The 16495-nt window shown below is 49.6% G+C and overlaps 2 protein-coding genes across 3 annotated transcripts in view; both read right to left on the bottom strand.

Moving 5' to 3' along the window:
• MROH2A (maestro heat like repeat family member 2A) overlaps positions 1-13722 on the bottom strand; it is a 52732-nt gene extending 39010 nt beyond the window's left edge. The window contains 7 exon segments of the mRNA XM_082466308.1: positions 291-389; positions 2808-2906; positions 2909-2969; positions 3165-3296; positions 7257-7438; positions 7671-7766; positions 8622-13722. Coding sequence (XP_082322434.1) covers positions 291-389; positions 2808-2906; positions 2909-2969; positions 3165-3296; positions 7257-7438; positions 7671-7766; positions 8622-8964 — 1012 coding nt within the window. The 5' untranslated portion in view covers positions 8965-13722.
• Positions 13723-13816: 94 nt separating this feature from the next.
• The window catches only part of LOC309663007 (UDP-glucuronosyltransferase 1A1-like), a 38736-nt gene continuing 36057 nt past the window's right edge, over positions 13817-16495 (bottom strand). For both annotated transcript variants that reach the window (XM_082466296.1, XM_082466295.1), the window contains exon 5: positions 13817-14790. In XM_082466296.1, the coding sequence (XP_082322422.1) occupies positions 14493-14790 (298 nt within the window). In that variant the 3' untranslated portion in view covers positions 13817-14492. The remainder of the gene's footprint in view (positions 14791-16495) is intronic.

The raw sequence follows: 16495 nt of genomic DNA, 5'->3' as shown, positions 1-16495 counted from the left end.
CACATCCTGGGGATTCCAGTGCAGAGGGCGGCCAACACATTTTGCCCTGCTTTTCTCAGGTATTCGGGATTTGGGTCCACAGAAACATTAAGTTATCAAAACCTGGCGCAATGTGATCAGATGTAAATGGCATCAAAGACCTGCCCAAGTCAAGCCCAACCTGGAAACATTTCCCCAGTCGCCCTCTCCTGTGAATTCCGTCACCCTTCCATCTCTATCTGTTTCCCCCACCTCCCCATCCCCCAGCACCCTGACTGGGCCGGACCTGCGGGCCCAGGTGGGATACGTACCCCTGCAGATGACCTGGCGCATTGTGGCTTCATTGGCAAGCCTCAGCATGGTGAATATGGTAGCCAGGGTGATGCCCATGTATGGCATGAACTCAAACACTGTGGGGCATGGGCAGAGGTCACAAGGAGTCAGGGCAGGAGAGTCAGCAGAGAGGACAACCTCGCTAGCCGCACCTCCAGCCCCGGCGCAGAGCCAGGGAGCCGCTTTGTGCGGTCGGGCCACAGGGGAGAGTGGGAGGCAGGGGAGGTAAGAAGAGATGGAAGCCGGTGAAGGGGGCAGGAAGTGGGAAAGAGAGGAGCAGGGGAGAGAGGTGGAGGAGGAGGAAGAGGAGAAGGAGGAGGGGGAGAAGGGAAGAAAGGAGGGAAAGAGCAAGTGGAGGAGGTGGAGGAGGAGGAGGAGAAAGGGGGCGGGAGGAGGAGGAGGAGGAGGAGGGGGAGGAGAAAGGAGGGAAGGAGAAGGGTGAGGAAGAGAAGGGGAGGAGAAAGGAGGGAAGGAGGAGGAGAAGGGGAGGGGGAGGAGGACGAGGGGGAGGAGGAGAAAGGAGGGAAGGAGGCAGAGGAGGGGGAGGATAAGGGGGGAGGGGAGGAGGAGCAGGGGGAGGCAGGGAAGGGGGAGAGGAGGCAGAGTGTGGGCTCTTCCAGCCTCTGACCCCTCTGGGTGTCCCACAGACGTTCTGCGATGAAGAACCAGAGGCTGTGAGTGAGAAAGTGAACAGGCAACAGGCATCAGAAGAAAGAGCAGAGAAAGAAGGGAAACTGCAGTGGGAGGAGGGGAGAGAAAGAGGATCGGCGATAGACCACACTCGCCTCCAGCACCGCTCCCATTAACTCCCCTTTCAGATCCCTTTCCCGCTGGACCCCCATTTCTGCACCCCCCACCTGCCCCCTCTCCTGGCTCTGGCATCAGCCCACACACAGGCCCCGCCCGCCTTGCCGCCAGAGCCCCTCCAGCTACCATCTCATTTCTTTCCCCTCCTGCCTTCACTGCCTCTGCCCCCATCCCTCTCCTGCCCCCCTCTGGACCAGCCTCCATCCCCAGGAAGCCACCGCCTCCAGCCTCATCTTCCCAGGCGCCCCAGGAGGATGGGCCCCGACTGACCCCTGGGCCCCTCCTCAGTCCTTCTCCTTCTTGCAGGCTCCACGACACCACACTGCCCTCATCTTGCTCTAGTTCTTCTGGTTCAGTTGCCCCTAAGCCTTCTCGGGTTTGGGGTTTCTCAGGGCGAGGTGCTGGCCCTCTTCTCTCCTCTCTCTACTTTCACCCCCTTGGTGACAACAACTTTGGACACCACCTACACTCGAGGCCCCCTGCCCTCTGAACTCTGCTTCCCACATCAACTGCCCGCTTGATGACCTCTCCCCTTGGACATCTCTCAAGGAATGCAAACTCAGTGCACGCAAAAGAAATTCATCTGAGCCCTAAGTTCTCTCTCCCCCAGTGTTCCCCGTCTCAGGAAATGAACACACTATACAGGCAGCTGTTCAAACCTGAAACCCGGGAGTCATTCTTGGGCCCTGCTGTTCCTTTGTCTCTCACACACAGTCCATCACAAGTCCGCCCACCAGAACCCCATCTACTACTCACGTCTGTCCTCCGCTCGCCGAATGAGTCCCAGCCTGAGCCACAGACACCTCACAGTTACACCCCTCCCACCCCCTCTCCGTCCACACCACAGCAAGAATGGGCTTCCCGGAAGTTTCATCAGGCAACTCTGCAGCTTAAAATCCCTCAATACCTTCCTAGTGCCTTTAAATAGAGTCCAGACTCTTCACCACGCCCACTAGGCCCTGCCTAACTCTCCAAGCTCATTTTACACCCATCATCCCCCTCTCTCTAGGTCCAGCCATAGTGACCTCTCAGTTCTTCAGAGAAACCAAGCTTTCTCCTGTCACAGGGCCTTTGCACATTCAGTGCAGGATGGCTCCCTCATCTACTTCTTCACACAGATAATCAACATCTGAGTCTTCAGGTCACAGGTGAAGCATCGTCGCTTTAATGAGGGCCCCACAGAGATGAGGTCCTCTTCCCCTCATCCTGATCTCAGAAAGCCCCCTGGCTGTCCTCTTCATAACTGCCATCTCATATTATGATTATCTGTTTTCCTGTTTACTGGTTCACGGTGTCTTACTCGCCTGTGGTCTTACTCACCTGTGGCACCCACCCCAAGGCCTGCATGCAGCAGGCACTCAGCACACGTTCGTGGGATGGAAAGGGAGGGAGGGAAGGAGAAAGTGAGAGAACGGGGCCAGAGAGGGAGAGAGGAGAGAGAGGTTTGGAAGAGAAGGGAGGGCAGGAATAAAGACACAGAAATGAGAGGCGGAAACACAGAGAGAGAATCTTGGCAGCTGAGAAGAACAGAGAGAGACACACAGAGATGAAAAGGAGGGATGCCAGAGAAAGGTACTAAGAGAGAGAAATGGAAGGGGGTGGGGGCAGAGACAAGGGCAGAGGCCCGGCAGGAACACGGGATGCTCTAAAGGGGTCAGATACTGGGGCTGAGGCCCCGCGGGCCCTACCATTGCCATTGGCCAGCTTCGCCAGGGTGATGACGACAAATTCTTCGGTGAGGCTGAGGGGTCTGAGGCGGTGCTGCAGCTCATACATGACCAAGCTGAGTGGTTTCGGGGCAGGGCCACCAGGGTGTCGCTGGCCACCTCTGCCCTCACGTAGCCCTCCACCTACAGGGGACGGGAGAGGGATGTGTGGCGTCACCACCAGCTCCTGCCCCTCACCTGCTCCAGCCCTGCTGGGCTCCCTTGGGCTTGCTCAGCCTACTCCTGCCCCATGAGGTAACCGGACAAGGGCCTCGGGCAGCCCAGGCCGCACCTACCAAGGCCCAGCCCCTGGGTCGGTGGGCGACAGGGCTCTCCTACCTGCAGCATCTCCCTCATCTCCTTGGAGGCGATGGTGACCAGCCTCTGGACGCAGTGCTCCCCCAGCTCCCCCTCCTGCTGGACGATCTCCTGGAGGAGGCTGTAAACGTTGACTTCGCGCTGAGCGGAAATCTGGGGAACAAGTATGGCGGGTGGGAAGGTCCTGGACTGGGCAGCGGAGCCTGGGAGGGACCCGGCCCTGGCAGAGCACGCAAATTCACCACGCTCTCCCTCCCACTGGTCCTCCTCCCAAATAGTGTGAGATTATGATTTATAATAAGAAATTTATATTTGGTCTTCATCCAGTTTCTGGCACAGAGCCCCTAAAATCTTTGGAATTTCCTAAGTGACGAGAGTGACAAAGGTGTCTTTTGTTATACTGAGATGATTTTTGGTCCACACCTAAGGATGGGGGCTGGTTGGCAGGAGAACCAATCATCTGATTAGAGGATTGGAACTTTCATTCCCACCCACTTGACCTCCGGAGAGAAGAGAGGGGCTGGAAGTGGAATCGATCGCCAATGGCCAGTGATTTAATCAACCATGCCTAGATAATGAAGCCTCCATAAAAACCCAAAAGGACAAGGTTCAGAGAGATTCTAGACTGGTGAACAAATAGAGATTTGGCAGGAGTGGCATTCCCAGAGAGGCCCTGGAAACTTCGCGCCCTTTCCCAAACCCTCGCCCTATGTGTCTCTTCCATCTGGTTGGTCCTGAGTTATATCCTGTTAAAATAAACTAGTATCTAGTAGGTAAAATGTTTCTCTGAGTTCTGTGAGCCACTCTCATAAATTAATTGAACCCAAGGAGGAGGTCATGGGAACCTCCAAACTATAGCCAGTTGGCCAAATTTACGATTGGCGTCTGAAGCAGGGGCGGGGGTGGGGTCGTCTTATGGGACTGAGCCCTTAACCTCTGGGATCTGACACTATCTCCAGGTAGACAGTGTCAGAATTGAGTTAAATTGTAGCACACCTAGCTGGCGTCAGAGAATTATTTGGTGGCGGGGGGAACACCCACACATTGGATTTGGATGCAGAATTATCAATGTCTCATCTGGTAGATGACCCCACCATCCTGAAACTGCCTAAGCCTCTGACCCCGACTCTGCCATCTCTCACGCCACCCCCTCCCTTCCTCCCATCAGGCTCATCCAACTGGCCCTGTCAGTGTGGCCTGCAAATCTGTCCTCTCTTCACTGTCTTCAGTCCAGCATACTCAGCTAGGCAGGGGTCGAATGGTCAGCACACAGGGTCCTCCACAGATTTGGCACTGGCCCTCTTGCAAGTCCAAGAGGACATCATCTATTTTGCTTCTTGGATAGCTCTTGTCACAAGGGGGGACTCCTCTCCCCGGGGGCTGTTACCTGCAAAACGCTCTGGGAAGATGGCCCCCTCCCCTGGCTGGTAAGGAGGTCACCTACCAACAGTCAAGACCTTAGCAAATTTGGGGACCTCAAGAGGAGAGGAAGTCAATGAAATTTATACGTTCTATGAGTGACATCCAGTACGGAGAGTCTTGGCCTTTCTTTCCTGGTCTCGATATAGCAAGTAAGAGAGGCTTGTAAACTCCAGTGAGAGATTCCTCGTGAAAACTCCTGGACCGAAGAGAACCGCGTGGCCTTCGCTGCCTAGTCCGATGGCCTTTGTTTTCTCAACCTCTTCATTTTTTTTTTTTTAATTGTCCCCTAAGGAGCCTTCTTAAGCATTTTTTCCTAATTGCCCCCCACCATGAAAATGTAATACCACAAAGATATTATATAGCTGATTATACATATCTGTGCTTTGTACATCAAAAACTAAAGTATCCTTCGCACACACCAACCCCCGATCCCACTGCCGCAAGAGCCAATTTTACCTGCTTTGGAGCAGTATCACCCCGTTGAGAATTCACGCTCTAGATCTTCAAGGCAAACTCAAGGAAGCCTAGATGCGTAGCTAACACTGTTGCTGCAGATATGTAAACAGCCAGGCAAATTATAATAAGCCCAGCCTAATTTCTTCGATCGAAGTTAATCTTTGGAGAATATTTACGGGCGCAAGAGAAAAACTGTCAAAGACTTGGGAAGTGGCATAAAACAGGCACGGGGTGGCCTCCCAGAGGCGGGCTTGGTGCCGTCTGCTGCCCCTGCAGGACCATCCGGCCTGTGGGAGTGCGTGCCTTTGATCGCCTGTGATAGTCTAGGCTCTGCTACGTCTCCACGGAGACAGAAGGTAAGTTTTAGGAAACTGAGCGGAAAATGATTCCTGTTCGTGACAACGCAAAGGAATTTTGTCTGGTAAAGAATGTAAATCTCTATAAGTAAAATTGTCATTTTAACCGATTTTAACATCTTACTGGTTCCTTCACTAATTAAAGAATAACTAAAATCTTTAACACAGGTTAAGTTACAAAATATGCTTACTTGTTTATCATCTGTTTATTGCCACTGATCATTTATCATGGCCTGGGTATTAACCGTGGTTTTTAAAATTTTCTATATTTCCTGATGCTTTGACTTCTTGGGGCCTGGTGGACCCTGGAGAGACTGCCCAGGGTTAGTCAGTTCCTAGAGATGGCAAACAACTCACCCACTCACGAGCAAGCTTGTCAAATACAAGCAAGCAATCCAGAGCCCACGTACCAAACACCTCTTCTATCAGGCTCTCACGCTCTGGACCACTACACACCTGCTCTAATCACCCCAGGGCCAGGGACCAGACCACTCAGGGTGGCCCCGACACCCCAGACCTCACTGAAATTATCCACACTAGCCAATCCGACGTCTGCTCAGCCTGCCTCGCCGGATCTTCCCCTACAGAAGCCACAACAAACACTCCTGCGTACATTTCCCCCTTGCTCCCTCTGTCTCCCGCCCGACCCTGCTTCTTCCTTGTGGGCCTGCATGGCATGGCGTGTCCCTGCCTCTTGGGATCTGTGAGTAACAGACCATCTTTTCAAGGGCAATCATCTCCTGAGCTGTTGGTCTCACTATACCTGAATAATAATAAAACCTACGTTTTAAAAGACTTTTGCAAATTCTTTGCCTATGCTCCTGGACCCCGACACACCTCCCTCAAGGCTGCCACGTATCTTCTTTCTATAAAATAAAGCTTGCTATTAAGAATTCCTATAACGACCTGCTCTGCTACCCACTCTCAAAAGCTCAAGAACAGTCTAAAATTCAACAGCTCTCTCCAAATGTGGTCCCCAGACCAGCAGCAGCGTCACCTGGGACCTTGCTAGAAATGCTGATTCTTGGGCTGCACCCCATACCTACTGAATCAGAAACTCTCACGATGGGCCCCAGAAATCTGAAGTTTTGTTTTGTTTTGTTTTGTTTTTTATTTATTTACTTATGGCTGTGTTGGGTCTTCGTTTCTGTGCGAGGGCTTTCTCTAGTTGTGGCAAGTGGGGGCCACTCTTCATCACGGTGCACGGGCCTCTCACTATCGTGGCCTCTCTTGCTGCGGAGCACAGGCTCCAGACGCACAGGCTCAGTAATTGTGGCTCACGGGCCCAGTTGCTCCGCGGCATGTGAGATCTTCCCAGACCAGGGCTTGAACCCATGTCCCCTGCACTGGCAGGCAGACTCTCAACCACTGCGCCACCAGGGAAGCCCCAAAATCTGAAGTTTTAACAAGTCCTCAGGGGATACCGATGCTCTGGTCCAAACTCTACCCTGTCGTACAAAGCCCACCATGATCTCGGTTACATTTTCCATCACTCCCATCAGCATCCTCTACCCCAGCCTCTGCCCCAGTAAACAGCCTTCCCACTGGCCAAGCACCCCTGCACCCTGTATCTGGTGTGTCTGTTCCCCCACATCTACCTGCTTCACCCGTGCTCAACATCTTTGTAACTCAGCTCACCTGCTCTAGAACGATGACTCCCAAACCCACTGCGTCAGAATACCGAGGAGCTTTGAAAACTTGTGAGTGGCCCAGGCCCCACTTGGGCCTCAAGGGCTGAGACCCTCATGATCTTGTCATTCTCTGTACCCCAGCACCTAGCCTGCATCCGCAACCATCAGTAAATGTGTGCTGAGCAGTGGACGGGCGTGCACACAGGTGGCCAGGCTCAGAGCAGCGGCTGAGGGGGAGGAGGCCCTACCTCCGGTACCTGCGGGCAGCGGATGAGAGCGTCCGTCACCACAGACGGTTCAGTGGTGGCCTTCTCCCTGATGATCACTGAGGCCGGCATCTTCCGCAGGTCAGGACCTGCCCCAGCAGCGTCCGTTTCGGTTGACTCGCTGTCCATGATGTGGAGGAGGTTTGTGACTTGTTGGAAGGTACCTGAGACAAAGGTGGCACAGGTGTGATGCTGAGATGACCATTACAGGGGTTGTTCCTTGTGCTCCGGTCTCCCTGATACCTGCACAGCTCTAGTTCTACCTGGGGCATGACTGGGCAGGGACCTTCCTATCCACTGTACAGATGGAGAAACTGAGATCTTGACCAGGACTTGCCCTCCAGGAGTTAGTGGCCGAAATGAGGCAGGAGTGCAGGGAGGGGGTGACTTTCTTACCACTGTCGTCGGGTTCCAGAGGTTCCAGGTCCTCTGTCTCCTCTGACACGTCCTCATTTGACTCTGTTGATGCTTCTGCCATCTCTTCCTCAAGCTCTTTTGAGATAATAAGATTTGTAAAATACTCGGTGTGTCATCCCACCATAAGATGACCCCCCCATGAGTCACACCCTGCATAACCCCCTTCCCTAGAGTGTGGGAGGAACCCGTGACTTGGTTAGACCCATATTCTAGCCAATAGAATATGGCAAAAGCGATGGGAACCTCCCATGATGTGATCACTGCCATGATTACATTATGTCGTATAAGACTCCATCTTAGCAGACTGGAGAGAGATTCTCATGCTGGCCTTGAAAAGTAAACAGTGGTGATATAAACTGCCTATGGAGGGGGCCATGTCACAAGGAACCGAGGGCCTCAGTCCTACAACCACAAGAAACTGGATTCTGCCAACAACCAGATGAGCTTGGAAGAGGACCAAGCTCCAGAAAGGACGCAGCCCAGACACCATCTTGAGTGCAGCCTGTGAAACCCTAAATAAATGACCCCGCTAAGCCAAGCCTAGACTCCTGACCACGCAAACTGTGGCATAATAAACAGGTGTTATTTTAAGCCACTACATTTAGGTAATTTGTCACACAGTGATCGATAGCTACACTTGGTTAGGAAGGGCCTTTCCTCCCTCTTTTCTGGACACTGAAAACTAATGATTAATGAGAAATCCCCCTCGGCAGGTCTCATCGCTCCTCTCAAGGGGCTCTCTCAGCATCAGCAGCTTCTCAAGGGCTGACAAACATCAACACAGATGTCAACACGGAGGGTGAAGAGCTCCCAGATCCTCTTTCCTCCCGTCCCAAGTTCCTCAAACTCCATCCCAGGGCCCTTCACCATCCTGTGCTCCCTTCCTCCTGGGAATCCTTTAAGGAACAAGTCTGGGACCTAAATCCTGACCTTTTCTCAGAGTTCTCTCCTGGATGGAACAAAAACACACCACAAGAAAAAGCTCCGTTCTCTGCCTGATACACATCAATGGTAATGTGGACAATGGCAGGTTGGGTTGACAAAGGAGTGAGACCTTCGGGCTCCTCAGTCGTAACTCAGACAGGGAGCAGGTGCCCTGGCAGGGTGGGAGGGTTTCACTAGAATCATCACCGTTGGGTCCCAGACCCTTGGAACTCTCAGATCCAACTGTCTCCCTGAGCTCTGTGAACCCAGGGCTTTGAGGAGTGCACAGGGCCCTGGGATTTAAAAAAACCCACATTATTTTGTTAATCAACATTTCTGTCACCCACATGTGGGGTGAGGTATGGTGGCCTGTTTGGGGAAAGGAAATGGAGGGGGGGATTCACAGCCAAGTCCCCTGGGGACGTGGTCATAGGAGCCCAGGGTGGGGAGGTGTGATCCGGGCAGGTGGAGGAGATGGGGGTGACAGAGGGGTCCTGAGAAGAGGATTTCTCTTCCGCAAGGACTGGACAGCTTGCAGGATGGGGCAGTGTGGCCCTACTGACAGCCACTACATTTAAGTAATTTGTCACACAGCTATTGATAGCTACACTTGGTTAGGAAGGGCCTTTTCTTCCTCTTTTCTGGACACTGAAAACTAATGATTAATGAGAAATCCCCCTTGGCAGGTCTCATCGCTCCTCTCAAGGGGCTCTCTCAACATCAGCAACTTCTTAAGGGCTGACAAACATCAACACAGATGTCAATACTGAGGGATAAAAGCTCCCAGATCCTTTTTCCTCCTGAAGATAAAGAATTTCAAAGAAAGACAGGGCAGTGACCCTGTTTCCCTGAACCAAAAGTGGGGCCCAAAGGATTTCTCTGTCAGTTGTAGCTGTGAGAGACAGTCCCGATCAACAGTCTGAGCAATAAAATAATGAATTTCTATGCATTACAGGGCAACAGATCAAGACCCAGAGCCACCTAGGTCTAAGACTGCTTAATCAAAATTCCCGCTTAATTTCCCATTGTCCTCACTGCCAAGAGGGAGCTCCTCAGCCTCTGCTTGTCACCTCTCATACCAGGGAGCTCATGACCCTCAGTAGCCCATTCCTACTTCACTGAATCCCAGTGGTTAGAAAACGAGCTTCCTCTACATAGTGCCAAACATTCATCCTCACAAAAGTCACACATTTTTCCTCAGTCTGCCCTTTGGAGACATGTAAACTATGATGGAACAGACACCAGAAGGCAGTTATAACATGCCCCTTCTTTCACAGTCCCCTTGGCCCTACCTCCCACTCCCTTCTGGGCCTTCTTTTCTCTTTCAAAGATTACTCAGTGAAATGGCTGCAATTCCATCCCACAGACTCTGACTGAGTGCCTGCAGTGTGCAGCTAAGCTTGGCTCTCCATGTTGTGGTGGATACAGAGGTGGGTAGGACACATCTTTGTCCTCTGAGAGTCTGAAGACACAACACATGAAAGACTGTGGACTTAGAGCCAGAAGTGAATGTATCAGTTAGCCACTGCTGTGTAACAAACTACCTCAAAATTTAATGACTGAAAACAACAGTTTATTATTGTTCACAAGTCTATGGGTCAGCCAGGTGGTTCTGTTGATCTGGGCTGTGTCCAGTCAAGCATAACTGGAGTCACTCATGCAGCTGTGGTAGCCAGTGGGTTGGCTGGTCTAAGATGGTCTCACACACATGCCTAGCAGTTGGCTTCCTATTGGCTGAAGTGACCAGGGTGATCAGGAACCATGTCTCCCATCATGCAGCAGGGCTGGCCCAGGTTGTTCTCAGAGCATCTGGGCAGGTTTCCAGGAGAGCGGACAGACACACCAAGGCGCCTCAGGGCCTAGACTTGAACTGTACCTTTCACCTCTGCCACCTTCTAACAGCCAAGGGAGGTCACAGGCCGGTCCGGACTCAAGGGGTGGGGATATAGATTTCCCCTCTTGATAGGAAGAGCTGCAATGTGACATTGTGAAGAACATGGTTATCAGAAGGGGTGGAGGAAGGGGTCCTTTATTATTATTATTGCATACATGGTGAGTGTAAGCCATGGCCAAAAGTGCGATGCCCCAAACACGTTATCTACAGAGGATGCTAAGAGGATGAGATCCAGGAGAATGAAGTGGCTTCTGCTTGGTTTTCCAAATGAAAATACTTTTTTTCTGAGTATGACAGTAATACAGGACTCACATACAACACACTCATAAACTCAGCCACTCTGGGCTTCCCTGGTGGCGCAGTGGTTAAGAATCTGCCTGCCAATGCAAGGGACACGGGTTCGAGCCCTGGTCCGGGAAGATCCCACATGCCGCGGAGCAACTAAGCCCGTGAGCCACAACTACTGAGCCTGTGCGTCTGGAGCCTGCACTCCGCAACGGGAGAGGCCGCGACAGTGAGAGGCCCACGCACCGCGATGAAGAGTGGCCCCCGCTCGCCACAGCTGGAGAGAGCCCTCGCACAGAAACGAAGACCCAACACAGCCAAAAATAAATAAATTAATTAATTAAAAAAAAAAAAAAAAAAAAAAACTCAGCCACTCTTAGTGCTGTCACGCAGCTGAGCTTCCCACATCTGCTTCTATGGGAACCAACCTGAAAGAAAACACGGTAGTCGTAGAAACCTGTGAGCTTAAGTGCATGAAAGGGCCAGTAAGAAAGTGGAAAAAATGGAAATAGAGTATGTATACAGTGAACACATTTCGGGGCACCTTACCGGCTCACAAGGCTCCCGCTTCCCTGACCCACAGAGTCACAGTTACGGGGTCCTGGCGGCCGTGTTTTCCGTCTATAATCCCTCCCCCGCCACTCCTCATTGGATAAGGAGTGGACACCTGATCCAGCTGGACCAATCAGATTCTTTCTCACAGGAATCCGGAACTCTGGGTAAGCGAGAACGCAGTCAGTCCCCTGTGGGACCTTGGGGATGACGGTTCCCGGGACTGAGGAGCTGGGAAGGCCGAGAGGAGAGGGAGGCGTAAAGCCGGCGCCCGGAGCATGCAGGGACGGGAGGGGGCCAGAGAGGCTGCACTCAGCTCAGCTCCTCTGGAGGCTTGGCCGTGAGCCTCTCACCCTTAGGAAGCACGTCTCCTTACAAAATGACCTCTTTTTTTGCTTAAGATATCCCAAGTTGGGTTCTCTTACTTGTAAACAAGAGGGTCTAAAAACTAGGAACACAAAGGTGCACAGGAGCATGAACTGGGGGAGGTCAGAGCAGCTCGGGGTCCCTGGGGGTTGGGGGGTGAGGGGTGGAGTAGCAGGGAGCCGTGGGCAGTGAGGCCGGGAGGTGGTCCCTGGGTGGACCGGGAAGGACCTTGAAGGAGGGGGGACATAGTCCGCGAAACAACATGGGGCTCAGAGGTGTGGGATGGAACTGGTGTGAACGGCTTGTGTTCCAAAAGCCACCTAGGGAAGGAATAAATTGGGCTGGGGTCAGGAGAAATCCTAGCTAGCCATGACCCCAGCTCCAATTTGAAGCCCACACATTTGAAAGTTCTACATGTAACACAAAGCAAAAAACAAACCAACAAACAAAGGTGTGGACAAAATTAAAGAACAAGTGGAAGAAAAAAATGCACGTGACAGGAGGGTATTTTCAGTGATTTAGTAAGCCCTCAACAAAGCATCAGGGGCTTCCCTGGTGGCTCGGTGGTTAAGAATCCGCCTGCCAATGCAGAGCACACGGTTCAAACCTTGATCCAGGAAGATCCCGCATGCCGCGGGGCAACTAAGCCCGTGCGCCACAGCTACTGAGCCTGCGCTCTAGAGCCCGCGAGCCACAACTACTGAAGCCCACGCGCCTAGAGCCAGTGCTCCGCAACAAGAGAAGCCACCACAATAAGAAGCCCGCGCACCGCAACAAAGAGTAGCCCCCGCTCGCTGCAACTAGAGAAAGCCCATGCACAGCAACGAAGACCCAACGCAGCCTAAATAAATAAATTTATTAAAAAAATAAAGGGAAGGAAAACAAGAAAAAAAATGTTTTAAAAAATCATCAGGGTAATACACCCCACAGGAAAACAGGCAAAGGATATTCTCCAAAAAAGAAATACAAATGGCTCATGAGCTGGAAAAAAGAAATTCAACCTTTAATAATAATAACAGGCAATTTAAAACAAAATCCCACTTTTGCCAATGAAACTGATACTTTCTTTTTTCAAGGTAATACTTTATACTGAAGGGAGTTTGAGAACCTGGCTCCCTCACCACTGATTGAACCCCTCTGGCAAGTTCGGGAATATCTCAAACCATTTGCCCAAGGTAACCGTGCATCAGTGCCCCACCCAGATCCCTGTGTTCTTATGGCTTAGTGCACAGGGCCGGACCTCCAACACCACACCTGCGTTTCTCTCCCGTGGAACCTCTCTGGGTTTTAAAGCCCTCCTTGCCTGCTCTTGTGGCCGACTGGAAGTGCAGGGAAATTAATACCACCTGGGAGCAGCCAGTCACCGACAGGGGCAAGTGCTCAGATCCCCAAGGGCCTTGCCCCTCCAGTCTGGGTAAGTCTGGCATGTTTTCTGCACTGGCTGCCAGTGTCAACGAGCAGGATTCAGTTCCCACTGCCCACAGAGAGCTGCCTTCCTGATGGTCATCACGCCCCATCCTACTCCCCACTCCCCTTCAGGGTTTCCTTCACTTCCCAGATAAACTCCTTGCCTGTGGATCCTCACCTTAAAGGAACCGAAACAGACAACCATTGATTTGTTGTAAGGCACTTTCCCATGGAAATAGTCATGAATATGTACAAAGACTTAGCTACTAGGATATTCGGTGAAGTCTTTTCTCTAAAAGAAAATAAAAGTGAACACACCAGGAGGTAGTGGTTAAATACATCCTGGTATATTCATGCAATAGAATATTCCTTGGCCACTTAAAACACATTAAATATTATACAAAGACCTGGAGAGAACATTCACAATAGGATGAAGTGAAGGAAGAATGTTAGAAAACACTAGATATCTTTGGTATCTTTGCAATATTTTATAACTATATACATTTGCCAAAATATTTACTAACTGCGGTTATTTGCAGGGAACATGGTTAATGGTGATTTTAATTTCCTTGTGTGTGTATGTGTACACCTCTATATTTTTCAAATTTTCTGTCAGAATCATGCATTACTTTTGTAGTTAGAACTTGTAGTTTAACAATAAATAAATGCAACACCCATGAAGAGACCACCTAATAAATATAATTTATATGAATTTATTAATATGTTTTTAGTTATTACATCAGAGAAAATATACTTGCCAGTCGCTATAATTTAGGCTTTTGTCAAATTCAGATCCATTTGGCTCAAGCAATGATTTTCTGCTCAGGCATATCACCCATCAATTTTATACATCATTCTTTCCCCCCCAAAGTCAGAAATCTATACCATTTATTCATATCATATCAAGTACAAGGAATAAACGTTTCCTTACTTAGATGCACAAAGTGACATCTGGGAAGCATGAGCATAATTTAGAACCAGGCATTATTGGTGAAGGAATCTATCACATCCATCTACAGATGCCAGAAGATGAGGTTACAACTCATCCTGGGGTGGGGGGGGGGGGGGCAGGGGGAAGCAGTGGCTCCCAAACAGGTCCCATTTCTGCGTAGGTGAAGTACTGCAGATTGAAGGAGGGACCTATCCAACCCTCTTTGCAAGTCATTTGAAAGATGACAAGTGTAGTGCAGATTAAAGATCCCGGAGGGAGCAGAAAAGATATTTAAATATCTCTACCTATATGTGTGACTAACGCTTAGATCATTTTTATTTTTTAAAACACACTCTGGGGTGTTATTTTCTGGCAAAGTATTTCTTGAATAAGCATAACATGAATTTAACCTGACTCTGTTTGCAAGTTTCCAACCCAGTTCTCAGTGTGCCTTGGATTTATGAGATTTCTTCACTCGCTCTTTTTTCCCGAAGCATTTCCGGAAGGCAAAGGCACAGCCCTTAAAGGTGATGAAGATGACTGTCAGTACGACCGCCAGGAGGAAGCCGATCACATCCAAAGAGTAGTACTGGTACCAGGTGAGGTCATGGGCCGCAGGGCGCAGGTGTGGCGCCCCCTTGTGCCTCATCACAAACTCCACCCAGAATACAGCCAGGTCTAGAGGCTCCATGGGGCGGTCCTTGTGAAGGCGAGAGAGGTGCATGATGTTTTCCTTATAGCTGAACACACAAAGACAGTTATGTGAATGCCTGGAACACCAACAGTAGTGAACCATCCTCTCTCTATGCTTGCTTCCAGTTAGGAACGCTACCAGATTTTCCAAACTTGGCAGAGTTTCTATTGTAACCAGAAAAGCAAACACACACTAAATATTCTAGAAAGAAAGAAGGAAAGAAAGAAAGAAAGAAAGAAAGAAAGGGAGGGAGGGAGGGAGGAAGGAAGGAAGGGAGAAAGGATGAAAGAAAACTGGAAGCCAAAATTATAATTTTAAAGTATTTGAAACTTGCTTCCTACTTTTCTTCTTTTCTTTTTAGTGATATCTTTGTAGGCAATTGATCATACTTTTTTCGTAACAAGATAAAGAAATAAAGGAAAAGGTCATCTCAGAAATTATTAATGATTTCCCATTCAATGAGATTGTAAACAATCTCTTCTAGCCAAAGTAAAAACCATTTTTAAGTGCCATCTCCAAGACAGTGCTATACTTTCAATTCAACTGTTGAAACATCAAACCTCCAAGTGCTAAATTTTGCATGAGGCAGTGTCTTTGCAGCCTGTTAAAGAAAAATGGATTCCTGTTTATTTTGGACTGTGTTGATAGCTGAGTCAGAATATCCAAATCCAAAATGGGTTAGATACTTCAACCCTTAGTATGGATGCACTTAAAGAGGAAAGAGAAGGAGGAGGATGAGAAGGAGGAGGAGGGTAACGAGAAGAAGAAGGCAAGGGAAAGAAAAGAGAGAAGAAAGAGAAAAGCGAGACGCTTATTCAGGAGCGGTTATGATCATTGCTGTCCTTGAATATGTCCATCATTTTATTTGGATACATTATTATAATGTACTATTAATATTTGGCCATAAATTCTGTTAAACATCTTCCTTGTATGTAAATCTTCTCTTATAAAATAGATTTTCTTGGACTTTCATTCATTCATTCAATATTTACTGAGCACCTGATATGGCCTGGTTGTATAATCTGATGTTGGAAATTTTTCCACTTCTTTTTATTTTATGTAGGTCCAGTCCCAGCTTAGAGTGTTGGGAACATGGAGATTCACAATCGGAGATGGCTCAGAAATGAATAGGTGAAGTTAGTTAGTAACTTAAGCTGACTGATTAGTGTTTTGTTTTGTTTTTTTTTTAATGATAATGTACCAGAGAACTTCTACCAAGTCATTTTCAGGTTACAAGTAGTTGTCCATACCACTGAACGAAAAGTCAAAATTACATCACTAATATGAACCTCAAGAATGAGTTTCCAGCATATGGAAAGAAATCGGGCTTTAACTGTAGTGATGTGTGAGCAGCGCCACCCAATGCTGACATGCTGAGCTGCCGGAAGCCAATTGGAATGATGGATAAGAACCACACCAACTGCTCTGGGAAGGTTGTTACTGGCACTGTGGGCACTTCACCCTGGGGTTGTGTAGACAATTCTTTTCATTCACAGGCATCACACACGTGAGCACCATCATTTCTAGCACATTTTCCTGGTCCAGGCTCAGTGTCCCCCTGTGTAGTGTGTCCTCCCATCTCAACACACTCCAGTCTTTTCACATCTGTCCTCCTTCAAAATGAAGCAAGTATGGGTGAAGGCTCCTGACACTGTCATAGATACACACACACATGCATGTGCACACACACATACATAATTGATTATTGGATGAAGCCCACTCCTGGCAATCACTTCTTCTCATAAGGTTTT

The sequence above is a fragment of the Balaenoptera physalus genome (assembly GCF_965194825.1).
Source record: "Balaenoptera physalus genome assembly, chromosome: 6".
In the NCBI taxonomy this organism is placed as follows: domain Eukaryota; kingdom Metazoa; phylum Chordata; class Mammalia; order Artiodactyla; family Balaenopteridae; genus Balaenoptera; species Balaenoptera physalus.
This window is presented reverse-complemented; position numbering and strand designations above follow the sequence as displayed.